Raw genomic sequence first — 11,450 nt, 5'->3', positions numbered from 1 at the left:
ATGCTCTCAGAGTGAATCACAGAGATGTACTGCTGCAGGCGCCGGGGCACGATGGGTGGTTGTTTGTTTTATAAACAGACCAGAGCTCAGCTGTGGTGTGATGGGGTGGGGTGAGCAGGCTGGGCTGGGCTGGCAGACAGCTGGGCCTGCATCAAGTATTCCTTTGGAAGAGAATGGTCTTGTCTCTTTCTCACTAGTCCAACCCAGACCTGGGCATAGTGGTATTTTTTTTCTTTCAAATACTTTGAGCGTTTGTTTAATTGAGCCTGCCTGGAGAAGAAGCATCCAGCTGCAGATTATGCGCGCTGAGACCGCCTGGTCGGCGAATATCAAAGTTCATGCGCGTGTGTCACAGATGGTATTTTGCATCTCAGTTGGTATGTCCGCATGCAGCGCAGTAATGCCCTGGACTAGAGCTATAATCTGTCACTACCTCTGGTCCAGGGCATAGCTAGTCGCTCTGGTCCGCACTAGCGCTGGTCCAGGACGTAGCTAGTAACTAGCTAGCTCTGGTCCGCACTAACTCTGGTCTAGCTCTGGTCCGCAATAGCTCTGGTCCAGGGTGTAGCTAGCTAGCTCTGGTCCACAATAACTCTGGTCTAGCTCTGGTCAGCGCTAGCTCTGGTCCAGGGCGTAGCTAGTAACTAAGAGAGAGAGAGAGAGAGAGAGAGAGAGAGAGAGAGAGAGAGAGAGAGAGAGAGAGAGAGAGAGAGAGAGAGAGAGAGAGAGAAATTGGCTTTTGACAAGAGGGGAAGTGTCTGTTTATCCATGTCTCTCTCCACCTGGGGGGCTGTTAGCGAGCTGCCGCCCTCGCCCTGTGTGTGTGTGTGTTTGTTTGTTGAAATCCCAACGATAGGCCGAAATGACCATAGGAGTTGGCAGGACAGCACAAACAGATCTGTGTCCAGGTTAGGATTTTCCCCTGTATCTGTTGGATGCTTTGTTTGTATCATAGTGAAAGATAATTGCGGACCAGAGCTAGACCTGAGTTAGTGCGGACCAGAGCTAGCTAGTTACTAGCTACGCCCTGGACCACACATACGTAAAAATGTATGCACACATGACTGTAAGTCGCTTTGGATAAAAGCATCTGCTAAATGGCATATTATATATTATTATTATAATGCTTTTGCTATACCCATTGCCTCAACAGTCCCTACAGTTTACAATCACTAAGCAATATTTATTTATTCTATGATCCACATTGTCTCACTCATAATTCTGTGGTTTTCATAGATCCCAGAGGTCTCACTACAAGTGTTTGACAGACTATTACGTGGTCTACAACATGATAAACTGTCCACAGATATAACATAGAGTTGAAGCCGGAAGTTTACATACACCTTAGCCAAATGTGAATAGGAATGTGAAATGTCAGAATAATAGTAGAGAGAATGATTTATTTCAGCTTTTATTTCTTTCATCACATTCCCAGTGGGTCAGAAGTTTACATACACTGAATTAGTATTTGGTAGACCCATTTGCGACCAAGCTTTAACTTCCTGACTGATGTCTTGAGATGTTGCTTCAATATATCCACATAATTTTCCTTCCTCATGATGCCATCTATTTTGTGAAGTGCACCAGTCCCTCCTGCAGCCAAGCACCACCACAGCATGATGCTGCCACCCCCGTGCTTCACGGTTGGGATGGTGGTCTTCGGCTTGCAAGCCTTCCCCTTTTTCCTCCAAACATAACGATGGTCATTATGGCCAAACAGTTAATTTTTTGTTTAATCAGACCAGAGAACATTTCTCCAAAAAGTACGATATTTGTCCCCATGTGCAGTTGCAAACCGTAGTCTGGCTTTTTTATGGCTGTTTTGGAGCAATGGCTTCTTCCTTGCTGAGCGGCCTTTCAGGTTATGTCGATATAGGACTCGCTTTACTGTGGATATAGATACTTTTGTACCTGTTTCCTCCAGCATCTTCACAAGGTCCTTTGCTGTTGTTCTGGGATTTATTTGCACTTTTCGCACCAAAGTACGTTCATCTCTAGGAGACAGAACGCGTCTCCTTCCTGAGCGGTATGACGGCTGAGTGGTCCCATGGTGTTTATACTTGCGTACTATTGTTTGTACAGATGAACGTGATACCTTCAGGCATTTGGAAATTGCTCCCAAGGATGAACCAGACTTGTGGAGGTCTACCATTTCTTTTCTGAGGTCTTGGCTGATTTTCCCATGATGTCAAGCAAAGGGGCACTGAGTTTGAAGGTAGGCCTTGAAATACATCCACAGGTACACCTCCAATTGACTCAGATGGTGTCAATTAGCCAATCAGAAGCTTCTAAAGCCATTACATAATTTCCTGGAATTTTCCGAGCTGTTTAAAGGCACCGTCAACTTAGTGTATGTAAACTTCTGACCCACTAGAATTGTGATACAGTGAATTATAAGTTAAATAATCTGTCTGTAAACAATTGTTGGAAAAATTACTTGTGTCATGCACAAAGTAGATGTCCTAACCGACTTGCCAAAACTATAGTTTGTTAACAAGAAATTAGTGGAGTGGTTGAAAAACAAGTTTTAATGACTCCAACCTAATTGTAAGTAAACTTCCGACTTCAACTGTACATCTGTTTAATAGTATATTGTACTGCTTTTTCTTTATTTTAACTGTGATAAATGCATAAATAAATGATAGATAGAACATCAGATAGATTAGTTAGCCCAAAGCAGTGTCTCAGACTGGGGTTCCTGGTGAGGAAAGGCCTGAGGAACGCAGTGTATCCAGCCAAGAGTGTGTTGTGTGTGTGTGTGTGCATTCATGCTTGTGTGTGTGTGCCATGTGTAGTAGTTGAGCAGAGATTAATGGGTGGTTAGGGACTCTAATGGTTAGGGACTCTAAATCAGGCTAGGTCCAAGTCACGCTGGCCCCGTTTAACCAGAAGAATCTCCCAAGTGTGTTTTAATCTGTTGCTATGTGTGTGTGTGTGTGCGTGTGTGTGTGTTTGTGATTGTGTGTGTGTGTGTATGACTGTGTGACTGTGTGTGTGTGTGTGTGTGTGTGTGTGTGTGTGTGTGTGTGTGTGTGTGTGTGTGTGTGTGTGTGTGTGTGAATGTGTGTGTGTGCGTGCCTTTAGGACATGTCTGTTGATGAGTTATTCTGGTTGGTTCACGACTCCTTTATCATCCTCTTTCCCTTCTTTCCTCTCCTCTTTTTGACTGAGATAGAGGGGAAGAAACACAAGATATTTCAACTGCTTCCCATTAATTGTACAACGTGGCAGTTTTGTGTGATCTTATGAGTGACTTTTGAGCTAGCGTTAGATATATCTGATGCCAGGGTAAGACCTTGGCTGGTAAGAGCATCTAGACTTTTTCCAGTGACTCACTGGGAAGTCTCTGTGACATAACATCAAATCTGCTCATTCAGGTAGAATCGAAAGGCACTTGTGCCAACAATGGAGCTACAAGCCACACATACACAGACACCCACACACATTCAGGCATGCACGCGAGCACACACACACACACACACACACACACACACACACACACACACACACACACTCACATCACACCCACACACCCTGGGGTTTCTGGACCTTCTCAGAAGCCCCTACTGAGGATTACAGGGCCCCACGCCCAGTGTGAACAAAAGCAGCAGAGAGGCTACTACCCCATCAGCCAATTCATGACCTCACTATGTGTGTGTGTGTGTGTGTGTGTGTGTGTGTGTGTGTGTGTGTGTGTGTGTGTGTGTGTGTGTGTACATGCAAGGAAAAGTGGTGGTGACTCCCTTATTTCCTTCCAGCATAGCATTTAACTTTCTCTATTTTTCTTCCCCAGGTATTTCTTCCACTGCCAATGGAAATAAATGTTAGCATCTGTACAGTATCTCCTTTTGTCTTGACGACCGCAGCACACACACACAAACACACACACATTGGTTGACTTCACGCAACCACACTGAAACGGCTGTTTCCGCTAACATGATGTAATACTGTCAGATATCGCCACATATCAGATCTGCAAGCTTTCCGTGACCCACTAAAACTAAAGACCGAAAAAAGTGATAGAATAGCAGAACCAGACACAATGGAAATAAGGAAGAACTCCATCTTTTTAAGTGGTTGGACTTTGTTGGGGAAATTTGTTACGGTTTTATCTAAATGAAACACAGAAGACCAACGCTGTAAGAGGTTGCATGTGACTGTGGGTGCATCTCAAATGGCACCCTATTCCCTATGTAGTGCACTACTTTTTACTAATGTAGTGCACTATAGGGAATAGGGTGCCATTTGGGATGCAACATGTGAGGCAGAAGGATGGATCGTTCAGTCACATCTGCATTGAATGGGGCTTTATTGGGGAGTTTAACGGAGATCAGAGCAGTTCAGGAAGGACGAGTTAAAGTCGCATCATCAGAATATTCAGAGCATGAAAAAACTATACAACAGAAACCCAAAAAGTACTAGCTTCAGTCAGTCCCAGATCTGTTTGTGCTGTCTTGGCCATTTCTATGGTCATTGTCGTGACAAACTTGGGATGACAAGGACCATAACAGTTTGCTGTACAGCACAAACCGGTTTGGGAAAAGGTTACCTAGGCTGCGTTTATACAGGCAGCCCAATTCTGATATTTTTCCACTAATTGGTCTTTTGACCAATCAGATCAGCTCTTTTGCCCATAATTGGGCAAAGGATCAGAATTGGGATTTCTGTGTAAACGCAGCCTAAAGGACAATTGCAGTAACACAATACAGCACGATTTCAGACGGTCTTCGAGATTATGTCCTTGAAATATATTTACATATCATATCGACCCAAATTGGTAGGATTCAGTCTATCCAAACTACAGGGGCATGTTCTTAGGGCACGCAACGGAAAACATTCTAAATCTTTTTGCAATGGCAAACAAAAATTAGCCTTTCTCATTGGACAAGTCCAGGTAGTCCCTGTTTCAAACTTTAATTTTTTTCATTTGGTGTCTAATGAACACGACCAGTCCAGTAACGTTAGCCAAAATCCCTTACCTGGCTTAGTGACTTCACAGCCTTTATTCCTGAGAACATCATCCACGGATGTGTCGAACATGAAGCGAACATTCTGCAGTAACCCCTGTGTGACAAGACAAGAGACTGATCAATGACTACTAGGACAGTTGTGTCACATTAGACTAGCAGCTAGGAACAACTTCTTTGGTATTCGCTTACCTTGAGCTACTATGTCAAGGTAAATGAATACCAAATGAGTTACTCTTAACGGCTAACATTAGACTCATCATCATGACTCAAGGGGATAGATCTGAAATGGATTCCTATTCCCTATATCTAGTGCACTACTTTTCTGGACAAAAAATTGAGTGCCATTTTGGATGCACTTCATGCCACATTTCCAGTAGGTCCTTGTTGAACCGTTGAACCCTCCTCAGAGGGAGGACCATTGGTTTTCTACATTGTCTGGAGACCTGTAGTGTGAAGTGCGCCTAGATGTAAAAAATGACAGGCTCAGGTAAAACCATAAAGGTCTGTGTAATCTGTCAATAAAAATATTCTCTCATAATTACATGGTTCACTTCTTTGTAATGCTATATGGTTTATTAACTTCTTAAACTTTTATTATGACTAAGACTAAGAGTAGGTTAGGACTTTGGACATGGTGTAGTCGGGTTTTTATTTTTAACAAAGGCACACCCTACTGAAGACCACACAAGTAATAAAGTGTAGAAGGAAAGTTTCTCCCTTATAAAAATACAGTCTAAACGTTTTTTTTTTTTTTACTACTGGGAACGACTGGGAACCAAGCTTGAGTTGAACAGCATAATACAGTGGTCTATTCCATAGGACAAATTCTTACCCTAAAGTGGTTTTCGCGGATGGATCCCTTGGCGACGAACATTCGGCTCTCCTCTGCCTGCAGGTGCTCGTAGAATGGCTCGTCCAAGATGAAGCTGTCGATGAGACTGCAGCCCACAAACAGATTTGCATTTTCGCCATGAACATGAAGTGTGATATTCTTCCACTGCGAGTCAGACAGGTCAACATCCTCGAAGGAGACAACATTTTGAGAGCCGTCCACCCAGTAGACAAGGTCCAGCGTGTTGGCGCGACCGTTGGAGACTATTTCAAACTGCCGTTGGCCGTTGGTGCCTTCCAAGGCGATGAGGGTTCCCCGCGAGCCACGGTCCTGGCGCATGCTGGCCACGAACACGAAGCCCTCATTGTTCTGGATTTGCTGAAGCATCTGTTTGAGCACGGGCGCGCTCACAGAGGGCAAATGGTCGAAGCGGATGAAGCGGTAAGCGGGGTTGTCGGTGTCTTGACCACGGAATTGCTTGGCGCCCAGAGTCTTGCGTGTGATACCGCTAATATCAAACAGGTCAAACGTTGTGTCGTCATCCATAGTAACCTCGCCATCTTCCATGAGTCATACAGGGGATAGGTAAGGAGAGGAGAACGTGTACAGCCAATTAGCTTGATGAAACAGCATGGCATTCTTTACAAAAATCTGACCAAGTGATTTTAGCTAGGTCTATAGCAGGGCTCTCCAACCCTGTTCCTGGAGAGCTACCCTCCTGTAGGTTTTCGCTCTAACCCCAGTTGTAACTAACCCGATTTAATTTATCAACCAGTAAATTATTAGAATCAGGTGTGCTAGATTAGAGTTGTAACTAAAAAAACCTACAGGACAGTACCTCTCCAATAACAGGGTTGGAGAGCCCTGGCTATTGCCTAACTGGGTATGCTTTTATGCACAAGCAAAAGTGACAGCATCATATTCACTCATGCTTAATGCTTTTTACATCTAAAACCTACAGCATCTGCGCAAGCCACACAAACATCAGACTTATTTAGCAATAAAAATGTAATGGAATAGTGGTTATGATAATGATGAAAAGGCACATAAACTTTATGCATCAGTAGATTTACCTTGAGGTAGTGCTGAGGAGCAAAGTAATAAAATGGGCATCAAGTTGAGACTTCTCCTGAGTATCATATCTCCTTCAAAACACAAGAGACACCAATGTTGATTATCATCAGAGGTAACAGCACATTTTAAGTTGTTAACTTTATCACTATTGTAATGACAATGTAATAGTAAGTAAAATAAAGTTGATGAAACTTTACTTTACTTCTCATAAGTAAAGTTGCCTAGCCATTACAGGCTATCTCTTTTTTATTCACCCTCTGCTCTGCTGTCACAAAGTGACAACAAGTTCATTGCAACTGTGAATACTGAAGTTCTCAGTCATTCCATTACAAGTGCATCCCTTAATGAAGAATCCACAGATCTGCTTCAACAATAGCAACGCTGTAAAGCCAAAACGAACACAGATTTCTCTAGGAAGATACACGAATTAAGCACCTTACAACGTGCACATACAGTATATGTACTATATAGGCTATTGGGAAAAGAGAATACACTACTTCTAAAACAATTTATTCAAATGCATTATGTTTTTCAAAACGAATTAATCAAATAACAGAATATAGGTTTGCTGCATTCTTTGACTAAATGATTCTGACTAGCAGTAAACTTGAATGCAGCAACTTACCTGGTGAAAGTGCAAATCCCCCTTTGAAAAAATCTGTTAGATATCCAATGAAAAAGGAGGTAATAACAATATATATTATTCTAATAAGTATGAATAGTGGAATGAAAACGGAATAACTGCTATAAACCGGTGCATAAAATGTAACGTCCGCTTGGTTTACCTCACTAGATCCACATTATGCAGGGAGGACTTGATAGTGGCTTAAGCACAAGTCTCCCTCCCTCTTATATACTTACTCCTCACTACGACCATGTCAGTCAAGTTTAAATATGAAACGTTAGGAACCGTTGCTGAGGCGGAACTACATAATTCCGTTCTGATAGCGTAATTGGCTCGTACCTGTTAGAGCGGCATTTACCATCCACCCGTGACCCCCTCCCTCGCGCTGTCTCAGTGTCTCTATCCCACTTCCCTATCAAGCCCATTTCATTAGCAAAATCAGAACGGAACCCCGTTTCGGGGAGGAGTTATTGATGGAGAGATAGTTATAACGAGGTGGGATGTGAGGCGCGCACTTGCTTTTAGTTTTGGGAGAGCAAAGCGCTTGGTCGCGAGGGCTATGTGAAGCTCACACTACCCACATATTTTCTGTGGATTCGCACAAGATACTGAACGACTTTTATGCTTTGTTATGCATTCTATGTGGCTGTAAATGAAAACAAAATCCTCTCTCGTCTTTGCAGTCCAGCATTTTCAAAACGTTTCCAAAACTTTTACATTTATGTTTTTCTTTTAGTTTAATTAATAGCTCGGAATTGTAACAATTGTTAAGGTCTGTTTGCATATATTTTGGAGGCTATTTATAGGCTACAGAACATTGGTATTAAACCCCTATAAAGTATAGGCTATTTATAATGATATGACAATATTTTAGGTTGATAATAATTCTGGTTGATAACATATTTCTGATATTTATGCATGTGATATATCAGACATTTTGTAAGTAAAATCAGCATTCATAAACTCACACTGGTAGGCCTAATCTACTCCAATTTCAGAGCACTCTGGTTTGACAGTGCCAGAGCACAGAATAATAAAATAATTTATGAACGCCCCTAAACTCGGTTGTTATGACAGGTGTAAGTAGGCCTAAACATCGGCAAAAATGTTTTATTAAATTGTTGCCATAACATATTTACATTCACTAACTCTCTTGATAACATGAAAACAATCTAACCAGCTCTGCTAGGGCGAGTAAAATGTTCAGAGTGAAGTGTTCTCTCATTTGTGTCTGGAAGTAGCTAGTAGCAAGCTAGCCAACTTTAGCCAGTTAGTTTGGATGCTTGGTTGCCGTTGTGAGGTCAGAACGCTTGGATCAACCTGCTCTGAATTTACAAATCCCCAGCGCCCACTCCTGAGCGTACTCTGTTACTCCAGAGTGAATTTACAAACACACCCGTAATGTTAAAGCCAGACTCAGTAAGTCTCATTTACTTCATTTGTGTTTATGAAATATCAAAATGTCGGGGCGACAAAACAAACCCAGGCAAGACATTATGTAAACAAACCCAGGCAAGATATTATGTAAACAAACCCAGGCAAGAAGTCATAAGGTGCTATTTTTAAAGTCCCATTTCCACTGGCACTTAAAATTAGGGCCAAATTAGGGTCAAATTCGAGCTGGCTCGAATGACATTTTCAAAATCGAGCTGGGTCAAGGGAAACTCGGGCCAGCGCAGACCAGTTCCACAACTGGTGCGAGCTCGATTAGAATTCGGGCTGGTGACACCATTACTATGCAACCACCAGCTGATCACTGCTGGATGCTGACACCACAGCAAGCTCGTCTGGGCTTGTTGCTGTTAGCTAGCACATGGACAAGCAATACTGCTCACGAATTACCACCATAGCTGGATCTTTCATTTATTTTTGCACTTCACAAACTTTTATGAGAACAGTCAGCCCTCGAATGCTAAGTAGCTATCCAAAGTTAACTTGCAAATCAGAGTTTAAACAAGCTAGCTAGCAGGAATTTTAGCTGGCCAGGTCACATTGAAAGCTCGCTAGCTACGTCGCATTGAAAGCTCGCTAGCTACATCATATCAAACCTGTCATTTGGTTTGCTTGGTTAGCTAGCTAGCTAATAGCCAATGCCATGGCAAGCAAGGTAGGAATGAACCTGTTATGCTAGGGACTATGCTAACCATTTAGCTAGCTAGCTAACGTTAGCAAGCTAAATATATGGCTGGCACTGGCAGGAGTATTGGGTAACGTTAGTTACAGCATGGTGAGGGTGAATTAGATTCTTCAACATCTTGCTAGCTAGCAACATTATCTAAACCAGCTGCACCGTCACATATTGGCTACCTAGCAACATTACATAATTTCTAATTTCTGGAGGCAGTGGAAATGCAACTCGAGCTAGCCCACCAAGGCTAGCCTAACTGTGATGAATGTGATAGAAGGAGTCAGGCGCAGGAGGGTAATCACCGAATGCAGAGTTTATTCCGTCGTACACAAATAGCGCTGGATAGCGACAAACGAAACAGGCACAAGGGAAAATCTACCCTGGCAATACAAGGTAACGGTAGCTCCAACAATAACAGGCACAGGGGAAATATCTACCCCGGCAATAACAAGGTACGAGTAGCTCCACCAAGTTACACTACTCTCACAAATAAACAATCACCCAGAAGGAGAAGGGGGGCAGAGGGAACACTTATACACAGACTAATGAGGGGATAAGAACCAGGTGTGTGTAATTGACAATACAAGACAAATGGAATGATGAATTATGGAGCGGCAGTGGCTAGTAAGCCGGTGACGACGAACGCCGAAGCCTGCCCGAACAAGGAGGGGAGGCAGCCTCGGCGGAAGTCGTGACACTAACCTGGGTTGACATCAAAGTGCCAATGGAAACGGAGCTTAAGAGTTCTCAAAGTGGCCGCTGGGCTGGCCACCCTTCGATCAGTATCAGTCCACTGGCATACCGGACACCACACAGCCCACACCAGGCGGGGGGCACACTAGCTCTGGAGGCCCATGTGCTTGTCTGACATCAATGTCTATTTTTTAATTTATTAAATAAAATAATTTTGACAGTAACTTCCAAAAAGTCATTCATAAACCTTTTTAATTTCCATATAGGAAGCTAAGTATTTGTTTATTGGGCTTCAAGAATGTGACTGATCAAAGTGCCTATAATAATTGAACTGATTGAAAGTAAGGGGATATCGGTGAACAAATGCCATGGTCAAGGCTACAACGGCGCCAGTGCAATGACTGGAGGTTACTCAGATGTTCAAAAGCGCATATCAGACCGAGAGCCTAATGCTTCTTATGGAGTTCTCTACATTTTAGTTTAGAAAACAATCTCTCTGCAGAAGCTACAGTTACAGGGAAACTGGGCAGAAAAGGGAGTGGTGCTTCAAATATAGCAGTTAACATCTTTAATCGAGCCTCTTGCATTCTCCTTAATTGCCGGCTTCGACATGTTACGGAAAGAGATTAATTGTATAGGAAGCTCTGGGACATGTCGTCTGGATACTGGACAGCCAATAAACAGATTATCATCTTGAACGGACAACAGTTATTGACGGCTCAAACAAAAAAAAGCAGTTTATGATTTTGTTCATACTGGTGAACCAGCGTTTGAGTTGTGTGGTTGCAATATCAACAATTGTGTGCAGCACAATGGTCATATAATGTCCCAGGGATGACTGGGTTGTCAATACTCAGTACAGAAAAACAGCAGGGCCCGCAACCTGGACTTACAGGCCATGGTGAAAACATTTGCACACAAAAATGGAAGGCGATGCAGTCAGTTACATACTGTAGCTACTATAAGCCTCTACATAGATAAAGAGAGAGATTGGCATTAAAAGACTGGTTTTATGCATAACTTTCTAGCCAAGCTGGGAGAGAGCGCAAGGACAGCTCATGTCATGCAGGTTCAGGTAGGCTATGCAGGACAGTTGTATATTTTTAAAAATATATATTGGGTGTTGAT

The 11,450-nt window shown here is 42.9% G+C and overlaps 1 protein-coding gene across 1 annotated transcript in view; it reads right to left on the bottom strand.

Annotated features, from left to right (window-relative positions):
* Positions 1 to 7,573, bottom strand: part of thbs2a (thrombospondin 2a) — a 34,104-nt gene extending 26,531 nt beyond the window's left edge. Inside the window, exons 1-4 of the mRNA XM_084141806.1 lie at positions 7,502 to 7,573; positions 6,876 to 6,947; positions 5,803 to 6,362; positions 4,980 to 5,064 (exon numbers count right to left, since the gene is read on the bottom strand). Of these exons, the coding sequence (XP_083997932.1) occupies positions 4,980 to 5,064; positions 5,803 to 6,362; positions 6,876 to 6,942 (712 nt within the window). The 5' untranslated portion in view covers positions 6,943 to 6,947; positions 7,502 to 7,573. The remainder of the gene's footprint in view (positions 1 to 4,979; positions 5,065 to 5,802; positions 6,363 to 6,875; positions 6,948 to 7,501) is intronic.
* Between the last annotated feature and the right edge of the window lie 3,877 nt (positions 7,574 to 11,450).

This window comes from Coregonus lavaretus (assembly GCF_964263955.1).
Source record: "Coregonus lavaretus genome assembly, chromosome: 25".
In the NCBI taxonomy this organism is placed as follows: domain Eukaryota; kingdom Metazoa; phylum Chordata; class Actinopteri; order Salmoniformes; family Salmonidae; genus Coregonus; species Coregonus lavaretus.
The sequence above is the reverse complement of the archived record's forward strand: the minus strand, read 5'-3'. Positions and strand labels throughout refer to the sequence as shown.